This window comes from Callospermophilus lateralis, chromosome 3 (assembly GCF_048772815.1).
Source record: "Callospermophilus lateralis isolate mCalLat2 chromosome 3, mCalLat2.hap1, whole genome shotgun sequence".
In the NCBI taxonomy this organism is placed as follows: Eukaryota; Metazoa; Chordata; class Mammalia; order Rodentia; family Sciuridae; genus Callospermophilus; species Callospermophilus lateralis.
This window is the reverse complement of record NC_135307.1, coordinates 116,876,658-116,899,700: the sequence shown is the minus strand read 5'-3', so window position 1 is coordinate 116,899,700 and position 23,043 is coordinate 116,876,658. Positions and strand designations below refer to the sequence as shown.

General features: G+C 54.2%; 1 protein-coding gene across 1 annotated transcript in view; it reads right to left on the bottom strand.

The window, feature by feature from the left end:
* The window catches only part of Ccdc33 (coiled-coil domain containing 33), a 105,205-nt gene that overhangs the window by 12,264 nt on the left and 69,898 nt on the right, over positions 1–23,043 (bottom strand). The window contains exon 12 of the mRNA XM_076849412.1: positions 21,064–21,258. Within this exon, the coding sequence (XP_076705527.1) occupies positions 21,064–21,258 (195 nt within the window). The remainder of the gene's footprint in view (positions 1–21,063; positions 21,259–23,043) is intronic.

Below are 23,043 nucleotides of genomic sequence, written 5' to 3'. Positions count from 1 at the left end.
GGAAATTAACCATATTTATTTAAAATAAAACAGAGCCTAGCGCAGTGGTGCATACTTCCAGTCCTAATGCACCAGAGGCTGAAGCAGGAGAATAGCAACTTCAAAACCAACTTCAGCAACTTAATGAGGCTCTCAGCAACTTAGCAAGACCCTGTCTCAAAATTAAAAAGGTCTGTGGATGAGGCTCAGTGCTTAAGTGCCCCTGGGTTCAGTCTCTGCCCTGTCCCCAAAGGAAATGTTCACTTTACACAAATTGGTGCTGACCTCACTCCCACCCTTGTCCCAAGATCAAGGAGCTGGGAGCAAAAGCCCAGTCCCAATGGTCTGTCCCAGCAAAGCCTGGGAGTCAATGGGGGTTGTGACTGAAGATTAGATGAGACCAGTATGTCCCAGGGGTTGAAGCTCACTGTGGCTAAGCAGTCCCCTTACTCAGAGGAACTTCCAGGATGATGTCACCTGAACCTTGGCCCTTCTGTCCTTGGCTCCTGTCCACCCAGACAAGCTCTCCTTCTACCCAGTGTGGGACAATATGACAACAGAATGGAGTGAGAAAGCCTCTTTCTTTCCCTCCATTCCCTTTTGAACTTAATTACCACCAGAGGGCAGGCAAGGGAGGTCTGTGAGCCCCTGTTGGCGGGGACACTGAGGCCAAGCTGGATCAGGCATAGGGTGTGGCCCTGCAGCAGAGACTGTGTTCCAGAGAGCAGGGCTGCGGAGTTTGGCCAGGGTGGTCTCTGGGATGGGGCCTTGGCCAGAGAGTGAGAATCTGGGGAAAGCGTGGCACTGGTGGTCTTTGCTCTACTTTCTACTGCAAGGTGGTTCCAGCTCCCCAAGCCCATTCTGGGCTGTGTATTGTTATATTCTGCCTTCCACCTCTGCTCCAGTAAGGTCTGGCAGCCAGGGTTTGCATTAAGCTCAGCTCTGTTGGAGAGGGGAGACCTTGTCCTCAGAGAGCTGACAGTAGGAAGGTGGGGACTCGCCACAGGACACATGGAAGTGTAACTAGGAGCAAAGGGCAGGGGAGGGGCTGGAGCCAGGCCTTTGAAGCAGAGGTAAGATTTGACTGGACTGGGTGGGATTTGAGGTGGGCGAATGGCTTGAGCACAGATATGGAGGCCAGCACAGGCCTGGACTTTGGGGGATAGATCAGAAAAGCACATAGATCTCTCTGGCTAGAGAGTTGGAGCAGGCTTCGCCTGTGGGGTCAGTTGGGGAAGTGGTACCTGGAGTGCCAGGCTTGGGAGCTCTGCTTCTGAACAGAGAACAGTCAGGAGTCACAGAATGTTCTAGAACTAGGGCCCTCCTCACCCCAAGTGGGGCTTCTGAAATTATTTTCTTTGGACATCAGCTGGGCCTCCCAGCCACTATAAATCTGTGCACTTTGCTGTTTAAAACAGGTTCCCCTGCTCTATGGAAGCCACGCTCCCAGGGAGGGGGAGGCAGTTGCCTCTTTGTTTGGCCCAAGGTTACAGCAAAGAAACAAAAGGAATGAATTTTCCCTTTTTTTCTGTTCTTTCTTTCCCTTCCTGCAGCAGCAGAGATGGTGTCTAGAAAGCTTTTGTGCTTGGCTTGGTGAAGCTCCAAGGGGTGAGGGGCGGCGGGGCCTTGGCCGGCAGCTGACCCCAGTCCCTGTCTAATTGGCCCCTGCAGGAGCCAGGCAGGCTAATTGGACCAGGCCTGGACAATGGGGCTGAGGCTGGGGTGATCATAGGGTAGGGCTTCCTGAAAGATACTGGCTTCCCATTCCCAATTTCCTAGGCCTCTCTCAACCCTGCCTAATCTATAAGACTCCACTCTGGATCCCAATCCTCTAGGAATATCTCCCCCCGAAAAACCCCCCTCAAAGCTCAGCTGTCAATCCTCTATCAAAGCTCAGCTATCAACTCCTCCTCTGGTATGTGGCTCAGAGCCTTCCCTCTGCTGATAGAAACTTGGGCTGGCCCTTGTTTTCAGTCCAAGGATATATAGGGCACTCATCCAGGGGGCTGGGGAGGGAATAGACTCCTCCCCAAAGTGGCTCTGTTCAGTCTCCCACAAAGAACCCTTCCCCACAGGTCACCTCTTACCAGAATACCCCCTGGTTAAAGTCTGGATGCCTCTGATTGCTTGCTTCTTGTGGTGTGTGTGTTGAAGGGGGGAGTGTGGGCAGGGGTCCAGAACCTGGGTTCTAATCTCACTTCTGCCCATAGCTGTTGGATGACCTTCAGAAAGGCCCTTGCCACTCTATAGGCCCTCATCTGTCTCTAGGGAGATGATACCTACTGGGTGTAGAAGAAGAAATACTTTGTGAATGGGGTCCTGAATTTAAAAGATTGTTATCACCCAAGCCCACAGCCTGGGACTAATCTGCTTCTTCTTGAATGCTTCCATCTGCCACCTCCACTCTTCCTCACAGCCCTATACCATGTCTGTGCTATCAGCAAACCCTCCCAGGCTAGCCCAGACTGGGATCTGGGGCTGGACTTCCAAGATGCCAGAGTCAGAGCTCAGTTAGCAAGAAACAAGGGTCACTTTAGGTGATTTCCCCAGAAATCTTGCTCTTCCCTCTCTGGATTCTGGCTGTGGGCTCAAGAGGCCCTGGTTGGGGCTAGGGGTTCTGCAGAAGGTTCCTGTGACTGTAGACATCTAGAAGCCAGTGCCTTGGTCTCCTGCCTCCTTGCCTCTCACTTGTACAAGGCTCCAGGAATACCTCTAGTGGTTGCCTGGCAACACACCCCTACATACCTGCCTGCTAGGTGAACAGACTCATCTCCCAGGAAAAGTGGGTGTGGGGGCAGACTTACAGAGCGGCTGTCAACCAGGTCCAGAGCAGCTTTAGGGGCTAGAGGGAGTGTGGCCCCTGGCTCCCCCATCTTTGCTGCTAGCAATCTTGTTCCCCCCCCCCCCCCCACCGGGACGGGTCCCCAGGGACTGTTGCTACAACAAGTGCCTGCCTAGTGATGGAGCCCAGCCCTGAGCTGGAAGCAGGCAGCCCATGGGGCCACTTCCTCTTTGTTCCAGAGTGAGGGGGCCCCTGGGTGGGTGGCTGAAATCAGGCTAGGCTCATCCCTGGGGAGGGCTATGGTGGCCCTTTAGGACCCAGGTCTTCTGACTGCCCCCAGCCCCAGTCTCAGAATCCTTACCCCCAGCCTGCCCTCTAGCTACACCCCAGCCTCCCTACTCATCTCCCCCTTCCCTCTCCACTTGTGCCCTTGGTTCTCCATGCTTTTTTCTTTCCCCCTCAGCCTTACCCTCTCCATCCCTGTCCCTCTACCTCTCAGTTTTCCCTCTCTCTGCACCCCCATGTTCTCAGGCACCTCCCTCCCCCAGCTGCTCAACTGGGCTCACTTTCCTCTCTGCAGCTGTGCAGTAGGACTCAGGGTCCCACGCCTGGCCCCCAGGGCCTCCCAGTCTCTGCCTTCCTGATGGTCCAGACAAATTCTTTTCTCTTTAGTTCAGCAGAGACATGGGTGGGTGTTTTTAGAAGGATCTCTCTGGAAGCAAAGGGAAAACAAACCCAAACAAGCCAGCCCACCAGCTAGAAACGTGTAGTCAGGAAGGCAGAACAGCCTCAGCCTGGATGCAGAGACCCCTCCCGAGGGCGTGGGGGCTCTTGGCCCATCCTAGCCAGCTCAGCCCCAAGCCTTTCAGGATGGGGAGCCAGCAGATGCCTGGCTGGAGCTGAAACTTGATAAATATTTGGTTACTTGCTTAATGAATGTTTAGGGTTCTCTGGGGCCTTGATGGTGGCACAGTTACAGAACCTGACTGGACAGTCCAAGACCTCTACCTGTGGGAGAATCTCCACCAATGGGGCGTCTGTCTTGCCAGTGTTGGTGGGGGAGGGTTGCCTCTTCATTTGCAGGCCTCACTTTTCACTTAATTCACTTTCCCTGAGAGATATTTCTTTCTTTTAAATATTTTTAATTGTAGATGGACAGAATGCCTTTATTTTGTTTATTTTTATGTGGTGCTCAGGATCGAACCCAGTGCCTCACACATGCTGGGCAAGTGCCTGTCCACTGAGCTACCATCCCAGCCCCTCTTAGCGAGGTTTCTTAGTGTAAGAAGGATGGGCAGAGGCATTGAAAAAAATCCCCACCCTGCTCTGGAGCCCAGATTTGAGCTGGCCTGGCAAAGCAGAAAGACCATGGGCTCTGCTATTCATTAGTTTGGGGACTTTGGGCGGATCACTTAACATCTCTGAGCCTCAGTTTCCCCTCTGTAAAATGGAGCATTCTCTGCACCCATCTCATGGAGCTGTTGGGGGACATGTGAGGTTGTGGGTATAAAGCTCTGAGCAGAGTACCTGCCACATGGAAATGACTCCCCAAACATCACTCCCTGCTCTGTGTGATGCTCGTGGAAGGCTTTGGAGGGACTAACACTCTTCCAGGGAGATGAGAAGAACACTTGACATGGAGCCACCCTCCCTGATGGTGCCAGTCGCCCAGCTGGTGTACCAGATAGGGACCCTAACCCTTCTGATCTTGCCCTGGAACTCCCTCCCTGTCAGGGAAATGGGCTGCTGCCTCCTGTGGTGTGGGCCAGAGCCTGGGAGCAAGGCCACACTGACCCGGACCCACGCCCCCTCCAGTCCAGCTTTCAGCCACCCCTCCCCACGAGGGGCCCAGCCCTGCACCCGCTGAGCTGCCAATCGATCGAATCTGCTCCCATCCTCGGGCGTGCCATGAATTTTTCATCAAAGGCCTGTAGACTTTGGGAAACGCACAATTAGAGGCCCCATCAATAATGCACCACGTGGAGGCATCCTCTGAGCCAGCCAGGCCTCAGACATGGCTGCCTTCCAGCCTGCTCTAGCAAGAGGCAGGAGGGGGACCTAAGTGGATCCTCAGGGGTCCATCACTGGACATAGAACAGGTGTGGGGTGCTGAGAGGGAGAGGGAGCTGCACCCTTGAATGACTCACGTCTGCCTATTCCTTGAAGCCCAGGTGGGCCCCAGGCAGATCAGCCTAAGCTCGGGAGTTTCATCTATGAAATGGGTGCTGAAGAGCTCCCTGGCCCTTTCCCTGACTCTTAAAGCATGGTGGGACACACCAAAGAATTCCTATGTGAAGATGAGGGTTCTTTGTGGGGCTGGGGAGTGTCCTTCAGGGTGGGTCCCAGAAAGCAGGGCAGAGTAGGAAGAGCAAAGGAAGACAGAGATCCCAAAGCATCGGGGCTTTATTCACACTTTCTTTGCCCTGCTTGGCTGTCAAAGTCCCCTATGATCTCCAGCCTCACAGTACAGCTACGCATGTGGAGAATGCCTGAAATCCCAGCGACTTGGGAGGCTGAGGCAAGAGGATCACACATCTGAGGCCAGCCTCAACAACTCAGAAGACCCTGTCTCAGAATAAAAAAATTATAAGGGCTGAGGATGTAATTCACTGGTAGAGCATGCCAGAGTTCAATCCCTAGTAGTATAAAACAAAACAAACAGAAAAGAGAGAAAGAAAGAGCGTGCGAGCGCAGCTCCTGTCCCAGGCCCACCCACTTCCTGCAGCCTCAGAACCTCTGGGGGCATAAAGAGCTCCACTTGGAAGTCAGCCTTGCAGGAAGGTCCAGATGCCTCTAGGTCCCCCACAATGGCTCCCACTGAGCCCTACACCCTATCTCCCAGAGCCCCACTGGGTGCTGTGCTTTCCACACCCCCACGGCACTGAGTCAGGCTGGCACAGTCTGAGGCCGTCCTCCTGAATGCTCACACCATGGTTTTTGGTGTGCTGCTAGAGGATGTCACAGTGCTGGAGGTAGGTTTTGAAGGATGAGGAGGAGTGTGTCAGATGATTCAGGAGTATGGAAGGGGTACTGTCCTGAGGCAGCAGGAGCAACTGTGTAAAGGTGGGACACATCTGGCATGCCAGGGGAGTGTTGTGGATCGTCAGCATGTGTGCTGAGGACAGGTGGTGGGAGATGAGGCGGGAGCAGCTGCAGGGTCTAATCACGGAGGCCTTGAATGACAGGCTAAGGCAGTCGCCATGGAGCCTGTTACCGTCGGGTTGGGTTGGGTTGGGCTGGGCTGGAGCTACATGCTGACACCAAGCATGACTGTGAATAAGGCTCTCCCATTATTAGGCCCAGTGGCCCTGGAAGCACACACAGTGTGCTGTGCAGGAGAACAGAGCCAGAGAGCGCAAGAGGTTGCCTGGCCTCCCACGACACTGGTCGCAGAGCTGACTCAGCATGCACAGCCCTTCAGGGTCAGAATCCTGTGTGGAGGTCAGAAAGCAGCCTCAGAGCCAGAAGAGGCTGAGAGGACTTCCGGAGCAAAGAATAACCCAGAGAAGAGTAGGTTGGGAGGCTGGCTGCCCAAAACCATAAGTTGGGGACAGCGGCGGGGGGGGGGGGGAGGGATCCTTGAGATGCCACCTTGTCTCAGTTTTCTGGGTGTGCCACCTGCCTTGGCATCCTGGAGTCACCAGGCCATGCCCTATTTCACCCACCCAGGGAGCTGTCCAATCTAAGCCCCTGTCCAGCCCTCCACTGATTCTTCTCAAGGGAAATAAGAGACATGGAAGTTACTTCTCAACCATTTCTCAACCCTGTAACTCAAAGGTGCCACTGTTCTTGGAGCAGGGATCTGCCAAACCTCAAGCTTGGGAGCAGAGCTGGAACTTGAATGGCAGCCCTGCCTCCCAGTACCAGGGAAAGGGCTCGTGGGTCCCGGAAGGAGACGAAGCCTCACCTAGACTGAGTGGGCAGACTGTGCCCAACCCAAGGAGCCCAGTCTGAGATGTGACCTTGCCTGGGAGCCCGAGCCTGGAGGAGGAGTGCTTCCCTCTCTGCTCTGGAGCGAGTCTGAGGAGGAGGCAGGACCCACACGCTCCTGATAAGGACACATGAAAAGAACAGATGGTGCCAACAAGTGCAAATTAATTGAGCGAAGCCTGTGTACACAGGCGCTGTGAACAGGCAGCTGACAGGCTCGGGAGGGGTTGGTGGGGACAGGGCAGGGAGCGGGGAGACGCTGTAACGAGCACTTATCGATGTCTTGCTGGATCTGCAGCCAGGAGCACAGTTATTGACAAAGCCTGTCTATAAATCTCCTGGTCGCGTCTCCAGAAACCTTAATTACGGGGCCTCATTACCCCTCACACCTCTAGGCGGAGAGCACCAGCCTGGGCTGAGGTGGCTGCTGACACTGCTACTGGCCTATGACAGCAGTATTGAGTCCCTGCAGTGAAAGATGCCCAACTGGGTTGCTGGGGGAGCACAATTTGGGGCCATGTACACTGAAGATCCCACAGAGGCTCAATCTCCAGGGCAAGGGCAGGGGGCAAAATGGACTTTGGAATCAGAGAGCTCTGGGTTTATGCTGCAGATTTGCCAGTTACTGCTGACCTCAGTGAGCACTTTACCTCTCTTTGCCTCAGTTTCCTCATCTGGACAATGGGGAGAGGGTTGTAAGAAAATTAAAGAAGCAGTGTCTCTAGTGTTGAGCAAGGCGCTTGCCATGTGGAGTGTGAGTGTGGGTGCTGGCTCGCCACAGGGGGTCCCTGGTGCTCTCCTGTTGGACATAATTCCCCAGCACCATGCAAGGCCGCTCTCTGACCACTGTCCGCACACAGTTAAAACATGAGCATTGTCCAAGCCACAAAAATAACCAAACCTCTCCTGTTTCTGATCAACATGAGTGACTGCTGCTGCTTTACCAGCGACCGCTTTAGCCTCATGTCATCACCCCTGCCTTCTAGACATGCCTTCTACCAGGAGACCCACTCACAGAATTGCCTTTCCCTCCTATTAGCATCCAACCAGAGCAAAATCCTGGCTCCCCAAATCAGCTGCTCCCAGCCAGAATCCCCACAGTCCTTCCGGATATACTCCTCCTCCGATGACTGCGGCTCCCCAGGGCGCGGCCTCCCTGCTACCCCAACCAGTCAACCTGACTCCAGGGGATGGCAACTGTGCTCCCAGAGGGACGGGGATCCTACTCTTTGTAGAACCACCTTATTTAGACGAGTGTACTGTCCAAGCCTCACTTGGACACTATTTCACCCTCCCAATTGCATTATTCTGTGAACCTATATTTCCACTGCTTCCCATTCATCGCCTCCATCGCAGGACAGAACGGAAAGCTTGAGGCAGGGGCTGTGGAAGGGCAGGATCCTGGGGGCACCTGCCAGGTCTCTGCCCAGGAGAAGGAGTTCTTGCTGGATCAGATTATCTTGAACCTTGGGAGGAGTGGGTGAGAAGGGATGGGTGACAGGATAGTTCAGCCATCATGGGGGAGATGGAGGAAGGGGAAAGTAAGTGAGGCCTCTGAGCCCCTGTAAAGCCAGCCTTGGAAAGCCCAGCGGAGAGGGAGGGGTCCTCTGCTCCCAATGCCCAGGCCAGTGAGCCAGAGGAAGCAGACTGCGGTGGGGGAGGTGGTGTGGCTGGGACGTCTTTAAGTTCCTGCCTGGGGAGTCCTGTCCTGGGAATGGGCATGTCCCAACTACCTTGTTGTTACCTCCAAGGCCCCATCCGGATTCTCTTAGGGTCTGTTATTCCTTGGCCCAACTGTCCTCCCTGGCTAGATGGCCTTTCCTGCCTCTGGCCCTGGTCAGAGTCCCCACTGCCTACCCCCCAACCCTCCAGCCCTGTGTTGCTGGAAAACATTCAATTTCTGCCAGGCTCCGAGTCACCCCATGGCTTTACAGAGTGCTTCAGCTCTCAGAATTCTGGGCAAGGCTTCCAGAAATCCCTGTGTTCGTCTTTGCCCGATGAGGCTTGAGCCTCAAGGCAGTTTGGTCCCTTCAGAGTCCCCTCCTTACCCAGCCTGCTCTCAAGCCTCATGTGACCACTCTTCCGACTCCTCTATCCCTGAGCACCCTTCTGTAGGAAGTGTCGCTGTGCCCTCCTTCAGTGTCCCCCGCTCTTCCTAAGTAATGGAAATACAGGGCCCAGACCCTCACAGATGCAGGTGGCAATGAGGAAAGGGGCTTTCCTGCCTGGGGGTACCCTCCTCACTGGGCCTCTTAGGATGGCCCCTACCCACCCAGGCCCAGGGTCACTCTCAGAATCCAAATTCTGATTAGTTGGACCATCTGCACCAAGCAGGTCTCCAGTCCTGCTCTTTGCTGCCCTCCAGCTCCCCTCTGCCTTTCCAGGTGTAGATCCCTCCTGCTGAGATGGCTGGTGGACAACATGAGGGAGTCTGAAATGAGCAGGGCAGGGACCCACACATTCTGGAGCAGCTGATAGGTGTCTCATATGAGGGTCTTGGAGGGTGAGAAAGGTGGCACCTGACCCCAGACCCACCAAGGCCCACCCAGCTACTCTCCTATGCTGTTCTCTCCCCCTGCTGTGAAAAATAAGACACAGGAGACTTCATAACCCATAGAGCCCTCTCCAGGCGCTAGGGGTATAGAGCCTGTGGGGTATAGATCAGCATATCCCCATTTCACAGCTAAAAACACTGAGGTCCCCACAGGAAGTGGCTGGGAGCTGAGTAGGAAACAAGCTTTTCTTTTGTGCCCCAGACCACCCTGGTCCAGACAGCTGCTTTAGAAGGGGTAAGGGATGTATTCAGTGGGTGCACACTTATGGAGTCCCCCCTGCATACTAGGCACAGGGCAGGGGAAGGGAGGGGATACAGGGTGGAGTGGGCAGAGAGCTGAGCCCTGGAGCTGAGAGCCTGGTGGGGTGGGGCTGGGTAGAATATCCTGGGTTCAGTAAGAGGACTGGGGTGTCAGGCAGAGGGGCTCATGCTGAGGGACACAGAGCCATGGAAGAGTTCAGAGCAGGTGGCAGCACCAGGTGGCTTTGTCCTAGAGAGGAGAGGGTTTGACGGGGGCAGCCTAACAGCTTCCCGAGTGAGTCCCCACCCCCATAAAGGAGAAGACAGAGGGAGGGGCTTCACTGTGGCCCCTCACCACGGCCCCTGCCACCCCGAGGGCGCAGATCGGGCTCCCAACCCAGCCCGGGAGAAGCCCGAGCTGCCCCCAGTCTCCCAAAGCAGTTCCCCGTCGCCCTGCTGGCTTGGCCCTTCCAAGGCCCCAGCCACCGCTCAGCCGGTCCTTAGGTCCGGCGTGCAGAGGTGGATTTGCATATCTGAGAGCAAAAAAAATTCTGCTGCGAGGCTTAGCGCAGTGGGGACGGAGCCCCCCTTTGTCTGTTTGAGCAGCGCTGGCCGAGGGCGGAGGGATAATTAGTCCCCCGGGCCGCGGCGCCCCCCTCCCGGAAGATTTAAAGGCGCAGCCCGCGGACCCAGTCCACTGCGCCGGCGCCTCCTGCCGCCCGGCCCGCCGCCTCGCTCGCTGATGGCGGGATGTCTGCGCTGGCAGGAGCCGATGAATGGGCATTTTATCTGATTAAACTGGGAGTGAACTGGCCGTTGTCTATTATCTGAGGACTTGATTGGATGTTTAGCGTCGTGTGTGTGTGTGTGTGTGTGTGTGTGTGTGTGTGTTGGCAGGGGCCGTGGTGAGGGGCCAAAGTGAAGTCCCTCCCTCTGTCTTCTCCTTTATGGGGGTGGGGACTCACTCGGGAAGCTGTTCCAACCCCCCCTCCCCAGACACACTGGGCTTTTCTAGTCTGTGTCAAAGGAAATTGGATTGTACTGAAAAGCATTTAATCTGAGCTCAGGAGCAGCACCCTGATAGAGTCTCAGAACTGGGGGAGGAACCCTGTGTAGTGGGGTTAGTTTTGCTCTTAGCTCTAGACAAGAGGGGCTCCAGCCCTGGGCCCCTGTGTTAGAGGGCTCTGCTCTGGTCCTCCTAGGGATGCAACATTTCCCCCGGGTGAGGAGTTGTTGGGGCCAAGGGGACGTGCCCACCCAGAACCCGCACCCCTTTAGAACAAGCCTATCCAGGGTACCTGACCAAGACTTCCCTCCTGCTGCACTTTCTGTGCTCCTGAAGGTGGCGATGTACTCTTAGGCACTTGAAAGATCCCATAAAGTCTCATGGTTGTGGGACTGAATGTGAGCTGGGATGAGAAGGGGACAGGAAGGGACAGTGAACTTGGGAGCTGCCCTCCATGTTGTCAGGGTCCTGCGTGAAATCGAAGATTCCTTTTGAGATTTTTTTTTTTTTCATCCAGTGCATTTAAGGGCAGAGGGATAGAAGCTATTTCATAGCTTCAACCTCATTTGTTAACTTTAAATTATTTGGAGTTTAGACATCTGGTGTGTGGGCCCTTCTGCTTACTCTCTAATGTTCTGGGTGGGCCGGGGAGGGCCACAGAGCTGTCTTGGTGTTTACTAGGAAACTGAGGCTGCCCTTCTTCCCAGGTGGGTTAGGAGAACATGAGTCAAACCCCAATCCCCACTTGTGAGTCACCCAGCTTGGTCCAGGCTGCTCCAACCTGGGATTCCTGGGGCTTGCCAGTGGCCCCAGGGGTTTAGTCAGCCACCAGCAGCTTCCCCACCTGTAAAGCAGAGCTGGTAATGATATACTCCTCATCAGGTTGACACCAGAATTAAATGCAATTGGGCTGAGGGTAGTGGCACACGCCTGTAATCCCAGCAGCTTGGGAGGCTGAGGCAGGAGGATCTTGAGTTCAAAGTCAGCTTCAGCAAAAAACGAGTTTCTAAGCAACTCAGTGAGACCCCATCTCTAAATAAAATACAAAAGAGGGCTGGGGATGTGGCTCAGTGGCTGAGTACCCCTGAGTTCAATCCCTGGTATGTATGTACGTATAAATAAATAAATAAATAAATGAAATTGGGACTAGAATTATGGGATGCAGAGCAAGAGCTAAAGAAATAGGGACAGATATACTTAGTAGTTAGGAGGGCCCAGGATGGGGTGGGTGGACAAGTTGCAGAAGGGACCAGCCCCACTGCCTAGGATGGCGATCTCTCCCCCAGCTGCCCTGAGCCCTCAGCAGTTGATGACCGCATCCTCTGGGCCTTATTTACTGAGGGCATCATACTCCTGCCACTGTTGGTGAGTCAAGGGCTGGGACCAGGCTGTGCTGACCATCTCCACAAGAGGCAGCACCAGGAGGTTGTCCACCCCTGTGTGCCTGATTCTCCTGGTTAGAGGAGGAAGCCATCAGGCCAGGACCCTCACCCACAGACGGCAGCTCAGCCATAGGCTCAGAGAGAGGGAAAGATTCCGCCGGGTGACTCCCAGACCAGGGGCAAGCTATTAATTTTCTACCCTGCCCTGTCGCCGCTCTCTCCCCACCCCCCTCTCTGAGCCATGTCTTTAGAGAGTGTGGGGCCAAGGCCCTGATTTGGCCAACTCACTACCCCACCTGCCCCTTCAGTTCTGCCTTTAAGATGCTCTCGCTCCTCTCTGGAGAGGGTGTTCTCTCCATTTTATAAAGAAACTGAAGTCTAGAAGGAACTATAGTGCCTTTTAGTGAGACCCCAGGCCAGGCCTAAGAAAGAGATATGTGCGCACGCGCGCACACACACACACACACACACACACAATTTCTGCGCAGTTGATCAACAGGTTCCTTTTGCAGGAACAAGTTCACCTACATTTTCCTGCTACCAAAAAAATCAAATGTCTATCATATTTTCATACTAACGTTAATGTTCAGCTGGCTTCTCTCTCTCTCTCTCTCTCTCTCTCCTCTCTCTCTCTCTCTCTCTCTCCACAGTGACATCTGCAAAGCCCCCAGGACAAGACTGGGTGGGAGTGGCATTAGGTATACCCCGGCTACATTTTCACAGTCCCACGTGCACAGGGTGTCCCCTCCTGACCACGGACTCCTCTTACTTATGTTTCTCTTCTGCTGACCCTGGGCTCCTTGAGGTCAGGGACTCTTTTATGGAATTATCTTTATGTAATTTTCACTTATCTTGGGGATGAGCTTCTGGAGAAGGGGTCAGAGAAAGAGAGTAGGGTGAGTTGTTCTGTCACCCCTCATCCTCGTCAGTCTTGAAGGACTTCATGAATACGTTGACTAAGAAGAAGACTCCTGATATGTGGACAGCCCTTCAAGTTTCCAGTGTACTGTCACTGATTCTCTTTTGCACAGTCTCAAGAGGAAATAAGAGGGATCATTCCCTTCACTTAACAATGAGGAGATAGGATCAGAGCAGTGAAGTAATTTCTCTAAGGACACACAGCTCTTGAGTGATGAAAACAGGACAGGACATCAACCTGCTAAAGCCGCATAATGAGTGTGTGTAGTGGGGTGGGCTGTAGGGTGAGGAAATGAGACCAGGCACTTAGAAGGTGCTCACAAAGGTGGCCAAATGGATGAGTGGGTGTACATGCTAGACTTTGTGGAGAGGCAGCTGGGGGGGGGAGCAGGTCCATGCAGGTGAAAAGTCTTGACATTTCTGTTCCCTATGCTTATCTGTGCTCTTCTTAGCCCATTGAGCATTGCTCATATTGGGTCAAGTCCTCTCCCCGCATGGCCCTTGGGGATGATGCCCCTTTCTCACCAGCCTCCCTGGACTGTCTCATGTCCCTAGGCCTCTGCAGGCTCCTCCCTAGGTAGACAGTGGGTTGCTCCGGGGAAGGGTGTCCCTCCCTCTCCAGGGCCATCCTCATGTCCCCAGGGCCCAGGGCAAGAGCATAAATGTAGGTTCCCTGCACCTGTCCTCCTTAGGTAGCCATCCTTGGGCCTCAGGGTGCACCCGGTAAAAGCAGCTGACCCTGGCAGGAGGGGACACATGTGGAACCCTGCGAAGTCCTCTGTCAGCACAGGATCAGGCCTATCAGGGCAGAAGAGTCTGGGGTCATAGGTGCCCAGAGAATGGTCTAGAAGCGTGGGGCTTGGGCTCTGGGACTTTGCCTTGGCCAGCAGGGCAGAGAGCAGCTGGAGGAAGGGCACTGTGGCCCTCTGGGTGGTCCTGAGGATGACACTGCAGCCCACTCCTGTCTAATGCCTGTTCCGGGGCCTCCAGGCTCTGGCCCTGGGTCAAGGCCACTTGCCCCTCTGGCCAAGTCTCAGCAGCTGGTGGCTTTCCTGACTGGGCATATGGGGCTCCCCACCAGCTCGAGGGTGGGAGGCCAGTGGGCCTAGCAAGTGGGGGAGGGGAGCTGGCTGGGGGGGTGGGGGGGGCTCGCTAGCCGCTAGGATACATGGAGAGACAATAAATCGACAAACACTTAATCTCTCTGCAAATTGAAACGGAGCCGTAAATATCTGCTGCATCCCGGCAGCTGAGTTATGAGTCTCGTTTATTAATCTCTTTAGTCCCAGGTGATGGATGGAGGAGGAGAATGGCCCGCCTGAGACGCAGGGGGAGGGGGAGGGGGAGGAGGAGGAGTGGGTCAGGGGTCTGGGAAGAGTCCTTTTGGAGAAAGGGTCAGAGGGACAGGCCTGGGGAGTTTGTGTTTTTCTTTGTTTATTCTTGGCCTCCAGGGGCCCCAGGAAACCAGCAGTTTCCTAAGCATCGCCATCCACTCTCTTGTTAACTCTTCCTATGGCCTCAAGAGGTAGGCAGGAAGATAGTATTCCCTGACTTAAGGAGGAGGAGGCAGGATCAGAGAGGTAGAGTGATTTCTCCGAGGTCACACAGAACTGTGGGAATGGGACTCAAAGCTGATAAGGATGAGAGAAGGTGTCTCTAGCGGGCTGTGTGGGGAACATGTGTGGAATGGGAACCTCATGTCTTCCTTTCCAGCTTTCTCCCCTCCCTCTCTCCGTTCTTTAAATGCTGGGTAAGCACTCTGTGTGTGCAGAAGTGGAGGAGGAAAAGGACAGAGCTGGGGGAGGGACAGGAAGGGGAAGAGCGCTGGTGAGGGCTCTCAGCTGGCTTGGGACTGTGCAGGCTCACTCGGATATATTTTTAGAATCCCCTCCCCCAGCACCAGCCTGCAGGCTCCTGGCTCAGGGGCAGCAGGAGTGCAGGGGGGGGAGGGGGCGCTGGAGCCCTGGGGTCACCTTCCGCCTGCAGGCACTGGGCCTGGCGGACAGGAGTGTGCAGGATGGGGCTGGTCTTTGTGAGCATACAGTGCCATGGGTGGGCCTTGGGGTGACGGAACCCGGTGCTTGTACAGGCAACTGAGGGCAGACCGGCCAGGCAAACGGGGGCCATGAAGCCTGGGCAGGGGAGGCAAGGATGGTGTGGGGGCAGGAGGGGTGGGTGAGGGGTGTTTGGGGACTGGCTGTGGCTGTGTTGGTGGCCTGAAGGGGATGCTGAGTCAGGGCCATCTGTCAGGAGACTGCTGAGGAGGGCACCAGATGGCTCTGCTAGGTCTCTCTCTCTCTCTCTCTCTCTCTCTGTCTTTCGTACTTTCTGCCTCTGGTGGTTCTGGAGAATCTGGGTCCCTGGTGGGCTCATGCTCCCAGCCCTGGGGGACCTGCCTCTAGGCTGGGCTCAGTGCCTGAGCTCTGGCCCCACTGAGGCCTGCCCACTCGGGCATGTGGCCAGCCCCAGGCCGCCTGGGCTCTCAGGTCCTCACTCAGGCTGATGCTCCTGCTACTCATTTCCGCTGATGTGGACACTGGCCGGGGGAGTGCTGGTCCTCTCTCTAGTGAGTACTGCCCACTGCTGCTGAAGGCCCCTGCTCAGGATGTGTCACCGGCCACCAGGTGGTGCTCAGGTTGCTGGGGCTGGCTGGTCTCTGTCAGCCTCCAGAGTCTGCAGACCTCACCCTGGGTGGGGGCCTGGGGGCAGGACCAAGGCTCAGTCACAGCGTAAGAGCCTCAGGGGACTTGGGCACATCTGCTCCAACCTCCTCTGCAGACTGAGGCAGGAACTGCATCCCCCAGGAGGGGAAGAGAGTTCAAGGTCACTCCAAGGAAAATGGAAACCTGTGAGTACAGGGCACAGCATGGAGCTGTGTGGGTCCCGCAGAGGCTTGTGCCCTGTGGCTGTGGGTGCTATGGGTGGCAGCCTTGAATGCCACAGGGGGCTTTCCATGCCACAGTGGGTGATCCCCTGCCGGGTTTGCCAAGGGCAGACACAGAGAGTTGCTCGCCCTAAGGCCATGCCAAGAAGATACTGAGGACTAGGGGTGTCTACTATATGGCCACTTCCCTTTGAAGGCCCCTCACCTGTCCTGATGGATCCTGAGGGGCAGACAGGGCAGGGCGAGCGGTTCTCCTGTATCACAGATGGAAAAATCAAGGTGCAGGGACACTTAGCGCCCCAAGCACCCTGGGACAGAGCAGCAGCTCTCTGCCTGCCTGAGAGGGAAGGGGCCCTGGGCGGCAGGCCTGCCCTCCTGGGGCCCAAGCTCTGCCTCCTCTGCTAGGGGGATGTGGGAGAAGCCATAGCTCTCTAGTCTTCTCTGTGTCCATGAAATGGGGTCCTCTGAGAGCTGAAAGCCACCTACTTCCTTCAGGGGCAGGTTAATTGGGGTGGGGGCAGCAGGGGAAGTGCACTTGAAGAGTCCAGGGGAGCCAGGGAGGGATCCTTGTAGGGTCCACAGACTCCAGAAAGGAAACAAAAGCCTTTGCTCAGAGGGGGACAGTGATGGGGGGATGGGGGGATGGGGGGATGGGAAGAGGGAGGTGGAGGAGGGGGGCTTTCAAAGAGAGAATGAAAGAAATGAGTTATTCAAGTGTAGGGAGGTTGGAAAAACTCCACTGAATCTTTAAACAACCCTTGTCAATTATTCATCTCCTGGTATGAGGGCCCTCTGGTCTGCCACAAATCTCCTCTGAGCACGACTGTGGGAGGGAGGGAAAGAGCGAGGAGAGGGGATTTCAGAGAGAAATGGGGACAACCAGAGAAAGAAGAGAGACACAGAAACAGCAGGTGAAGTAGTGTGTGTGTTGGGGGGTGGGTGGAGGGCAGAGGAAGAGGGGCGGGGGGGGGGGGCGGCAGACAGGAGAGCAACCCATGCTTGAGTTTCTGGACTGGAAACGACACTAAGTGCATACTTCTTGAATAGCCACTGAGCCTCTGCCTCTGCTGATCCAAAGCAATGCCCGCCTCCTCCAGGAAGTTCTCCTTGCTTTCCTCTGTCTCTCTGCCTCTTCTTTACTGAGGGCATACTAGTGGGCCCAGCAGGGCTAGGTATGTGTGGCTGTTAAGAAGGTACACTGTCCCAGTCAGGCCCTGGCCTGCTCATCAAATAACTTCCTGGGGCTCTTCTCGGTGTGGCTGAGGCTAATGTTCTGGGGAGATGTCTCAGAAGTTCCTGGGGAACTTCCAGTGCTCAGGGGCTCAGCCTGCCCCTCCTCCATGCCCTCCCTTCCCTGCTGGTCACAGGCTGGGCACTGGCAGGTGGGGAGTTCTGGTTTTCTGACTGACTGAGGAACAGGGAGCCCAGACCCTTGGTAGGTATCTCCTAAGCCTTTGTGAGTGGAACCGGCCAGCTGGAGACTGGACAGAACCCCCCAGCTCACCTGCTGTTGCCCTGGTATTGGGAGACCTGATCTGGCTCAGCACAGGGTGGGCTGGGGTGTCTGTGGTAGGGTGCGGAGGGGCTCCCAAGACGGGTGCAGTGAGTTGCTGCGTGGGTTTAACCCTGAACACCTTGCCCTTGACATTCACTTACTTAGTCATGCTCATGGGTGTCCCACTCAGAGGAGGTGAGGGCATTCCCTTAGCGCTCTCTGCCCCTGGGCCCTACCCTTGACCTCAGTGGGCTCACTCACCCAGGACCAGCTTGGCACCACATTGGTAAATCCGCACTTGAACTTTCTGTGTTAAACCCAGGAGTCTGGAGATTGCAAAAAATGGCTGCATTTGGTGGGGAGCCCCAGTCAGCCCAGTGGGCTGTGGGTATGGGACTGGCAGTGACCCAAGGGGCACAACAGCATCTCCCACTCCCTCCTCCATTCCCAATGTGCTCCTTTCTCCAGAAAAATGTTCAATTTCCTATTAAGCCCAAGTAGGCTCTGGAGGGAATCGCAGACAAAATTGTTTCCTGGGCTCTGGGAACCGCACGTGAAACTCGACCTAGACAAAGGCGCTGGGAATTCCGCCAGGTGATGCGGGGAGGGTGACAGGTAAGCCGAGAGCCAAGGGGGTTACTGGGGTCATTGTTTGGTCACTACATTATTGCTGCTGTGTCACAGAGCCACTGCTTCACTCACAGGCTCTATTGCTGGTGGTCATTTCCGGAAACAAGGAGTCGCGTGCCTTGTAACTGGGCCATTGCTACCTGAGTGTGTCCCAGGGCTCTTCAAGATCTTCTGTTGCCTTATTACCACATCTATGGCTTACACACAGGTTCTATGCTCATGGCTGGATCGCAATTGCATCTTCCCACAATGCAGTGCCATATGACATCATTCTGTGACTGGGGTCTATTGCTAGGCAGCTATGCTCCTGTGATCCATGGCCACATTCTATTGCTTGTCACTGTGCCTCTTGGTCACATGAGTTCATCCATTGCTATGCAATTTTATTTGGTTGCTATGGAACAGTGACCCATTCTGCAGGGCCACCTGTGATTGTCATGGAGCTGTACACTGTTGCTACCCACCCACATTCTACTGCTTGTGACCAGGCTCTACCAGCTGCATGAATGTGTGTGTCTAGGTCCTGCCTTGATTCTTTTGGGCTCTGACCTGTGTGTAGGAGCTGGAGTCGGGGCTGGGTGTCTAGGACCCAGCTAGGGCATATATTAGGGATGGGAAGAGCCAGCATGGTAACTAAGGTGGGGATGGGTGAGGGGCAGGAGAGGAGGAGGAGGAGGAGGAGAAGGAAGGGAAAGAGGAAGAAAAAGAGGAGGTGGAGGTAGCATGGGGGAAAAATCAGGGGTGAGAAGGTCAAGGACAGAACCAAGACACAGGAGGGGCCTGGAACCATGGGTATGGGCAAGGGAGGGATGAGGCCACTGCCCTGAATACTCTGTGAGTGTCTGAGGGACCCAACAGTGCCAGGTTGGCTGAGCATGTGGACCCTGTGGCCATCCAGTGTTTCCCTGGCTAGATGCAAGGTGGCATGGGGGAGGGGTGAGATCAGGAAACCTTGGGCGGGTGTTGTTCCACCCCTGGATCACCTAGTTTCCACCTTTGGTAAAATGAAGGGATGGGCTAGCAACTCTCTAAGGTTCCTTCTAGTGCTCTGATGTCCAGCCAGGGGTCCCAATAAGCATTTGCTAACATCTGTGTCGGGCCAGGCCTCAGCAGAACCCTAGAGCCCAGGAACAAGGCTTCAGTGTGCACTAATTTAGTTCAAGGCCAGATGGTGGGGGCTCGAGTGGACACAGCCCAACAGCCATCCATCAGCCTCACCAGGAATCCAGCAAGAGGGAGGGGAGGGATTGCGAGGCCTTCTCTCTGGGTACATGGTCCGTGGGTGGGAGTGCCAGAGGTGCTGTCTCTGGTGGACATGCTTGAGTTATCCACCATTAGGCCAAACTCACAGCATATATAACGGTCTGCGAGCATGGGCAGCCCAAGTCCCTCATTGTCACCTGAGCTTCCCAGAATCCTGTCTTGGTGCCCCTTGTGCACACCCTTCCCTCCTCCCTTCTGTCACCCAGTGGTTATTCTTGCTCAAAGACAGTTCCTCCTAATGGCTAATCTTGACTTCTCAGGCTGCAGGTCTAGTCCCTAATCCTGAAGAGAAAATCAAGGCTAATAGGCCCACTACCCATGTTATCATAACATCATTTCAGATATTTAAAAATAATTGTGTCAATTGCCTAGCTAGCAGACCGTCCTGTATTTAAAGGCCCCTTCCTCCTCTGCTGCCTTTGCTTTCACATCATTCTCATCGCATTTCATAAGCACAGTGAGATACCAACCCAGCCTTTCCAGCCCTTCCAATGCCTCACTTCCCCCAGACAAATCCACAGCCTCACCTGTGTCTAACTCCTCTTCCTAACCCCAGGTCCCCAGGCCCCCAGGCCTGATGTTCAACTTGGACAGTGCACTCTTTGCCCATTGGACTCTAAGCCAGAGAGCTCTCCCATGTATAAAGTATGAGGAAAGGGGCTGGGGACTGCTCCCTCCTTAGTGACACAGGGTGTGGTGCCTAGGCATAGGACATGAGAGGTTTGTCCAGCCAGGTGGCACTTGTGCTCCCAGCAATGGTGGCATGCAGGGGCTGAGCCCTGCCTCCAGGGTTGAGGTGAAGATGTAACAGGCTGAGGGCTGAGGCTTGGCAGGCGGCGCATCCCTGAGAGTGGGGTGAGGGCAGGAGAGTTGCCCTGAGCTCTCTGCATGGGTGGTGGCCAGGGACAAATGTGATCACCTTTCCCCTTCCTTCCTATTAGCCTTGCTCCTTGGGTGATACCTTCCTTTCCCTTTTTCTTTCTTCCCTGGTATTTGCTACTCCCCCACCAATACTGCTGCCTAGAGGCAAAAGAGGGTGTGTATGGGGGTCCCAGGGTAAGACTTTGGATGGCAGCAGGAATTGGTTTATTCATGCTGCTCCAAATCTCCAAGGAGAAGATCTGAATCTTTATTCTCAATGCAATTTATGGCCATGCTGGAAATGGCTCCTGAGAATGTTTTCCCCAAGGGACAAAGGAGGGAACTGCTCCTGAGAGCAGTCCTGCTCCTGGTGGGAAGGGCACACCAAATAGGCAGTGACCCTTCCTATTCGTCTGATGTCGCAAGTTCCAGAAAGGTGCAGAAGTGCCAGGGGTAGATGAGGAGGCTGTCAATGGAGGTGGGCAGGTCCTGAGAGGAGGAGGACCTGGGTTTCCTATTGGGCCAATGGCCTTTTCTGGGGCCTTTCCTCTGGATCTTCCGGAGCAGCGTTCCCCATGGGATCCGCTGTGGAAGAAGGGAGGAAGCCACAAATGAAGTCACCCATGGTCACTGGGGCACTACCTCCACTGGGGACTTTGATGGAACTGTCATTGGGTGGCCTGTTCTTTAGCTCTCTGCACCAAGGGGCTGAGATTCTGCTGTGATCCCTCCCCATGCCAAATCCCATGATCAAGGACAGATGTTGTGCCTAAAAATGGTGTGCTCTTGTCTTTGAGCACCAACTTCCTTTTCTATAAGTTACAACTAATCTCTGAGGGGCTTTGCCCTTCAGCTGATAGTGACTTGAATAAATGGAACCCTGGTTTACAAGTGTTGCTGGGGTTTGTTTCAAAAGAAGCTACATGAAAGTTCCTTTCAGAAGATGAAGAAACTGTCTAAGAAGAATCCATGCCTTCCATCAGCTTGTCTCGAGGGGAAGTTCACATACAGAGTGTCCCTAACAGTGAGAGCTACTTGCTGCCTGAGGGATGAGCCAGTCCCAGAGGTGGCACTTAAGCCTCCTTCCCATGGCCTTCACTGCTGTGCCATCCTGCCCTGTCCAAGGGAGGGACACTTACCGTGTCACGGGACATCTCTGGCACCTGAGGCTCTTCCTCAAATTCTTGAGAGGTGGACTGGCTGGAGTCCATCGGGGAGTTCATGTTGGCATCGAACCAGGACTCACGGATAGTACCCAGTTTCTCATCTAGGATCTTGGGGTCCAGGATGGGCAGAACCTTGCTGTTGTGCGGTGTCAAGAAGTTTTCTGGTCTCTGAGAAGATGCAGAGAGAACTCTGAACAGGCTTTTTCTCTATGTCTTGTATGATCCCCCAACCCTCCCGTCCTCATGGCTCAGAGGCCTTGTGTGCCTGATTCCATGGACAGCCTGCAAGGGCCCCTTGCCCACTGGGTCCCAGCCACACTGTCCTGCTGTTCTTCCTACATGCCAAGCTCCTCCTGCCTCTGGGATTTTACATTTGCTGCTCTCTCTCCCTGGAGGGCCTCATGGATTTTCCACTACTGTCCCTGCTCATCATTCCAGTCTCAGCCCAGAGGTGACATTCTCAGCAAAGCTTTTGAGATAGACCCCCTTACTCTATTTAAAGTAATCCCACTTCCAATATACTCTCTATGCAGTGTCCCACTTTACTCTGTTCTTAATGTTTACTCTGCCAGAAAATTAACTTTCACAAAATTGGCTTTCTTCTTAATTATCTGCCTCCCTCCCCTGGTGCCCACACTAAGGTATAAATTCCATTTAAACAAAGACACTATTTATCCCCAGTGCCTGGCTCATTGTAGGTGGTCAATAAACAAATATGTCACCCATGACCATGACTCCCCTACCCAGTGTAGTAATAGTAGCTTCTAAAAGCCCCATGCTTTTTTGATCCCCTTTGCTGTGTAGACATTTTCCATTTCATCTCTTTTATCATCATCCAATTTCTCACCACCACAGTCTCGCTTCACTCTGGACTCTCCCATGGGCCTCTTCTCCTTTAATGTCCTGTTCCCCACCTCTTCCTGTGGCATGACTATGGCTCTCATCTCTGCCAGTTTCAAATCTGACCCTATTCCAGCCCCTCCCCTGCAGGAAGCCTTCATGCCTCTGCCTACACTTAGTTTTTCTAGATTCTTCCAGCCCATTCTTCTAGTTGGCTATCTGCTTTTACCCTGCTCTCTAGTTCCAGGCTTGCTTGCTATTTTTGGTTTCCCAATGAAACTTAAGTTCCTTAGGCTTAGGGACGTGTCTATGCTCCCTTTGGGGATCAGTTACTGTAAAGCTTGTTTGAAATCTGTGGTTAGTTCTAAACTCTGCCTATTCTAAGAATCATGCAGTCTAAAGGTTTGTAGCAGCCTCAAAGGTAACCTAGTCCCACCCTACATCAGTTGTTGGGATCCTTAGTTACATGGCAGACTCATTGTTCTATTATCTAATGTTGTGTTAGAAGCAAATAGAGAAATGGGCACAATGCCAACCAAGACACAGGTGCTCAGGGTGGGAGGAGCCCCAGTGCTTGACCCGGAACACTAGAGTGAGAATGAGAGGGGTGGCTCTCTCTTTAAGTGGATACTCTATACAAAGGTCCACATATAGGGACTAGATGAGTTGGGACAAGGACTCTTTACTTGGCCACTGAGATCCTTTACACGATTCCTTTATGTGCTATAAAATTTGGTGTGTAGAAATGTATTTGCATGAAACCTTTTTGATTTGGGTCAGTAGAGTTAGGAACATTCATACAGGTCCACATTCATCCAGTCCATTCCAGGCTCCAATTCCTTCCCTAACAAATGGATTCAAAAAATAGACAATCCCAAAGATAGAGCAGCTATATAAAGACTCTTGGAATGGGAAGAGGGAGGCATTGGGTGGCCCTGAGGCTGACTTTGGCACATGACCTATTGCATGTTCTAACGAGGACTCCCGGGCCTGTTTTGACCATGAGCATCAGCCCTGTCTGTCTCCCCGACCTGCTTCAGAAACTATCGCATGAATATAACCAAGGTAGCATCTGAGTTGGATGATTTGGGACTTTCTGGTTGTCTGTGTGTT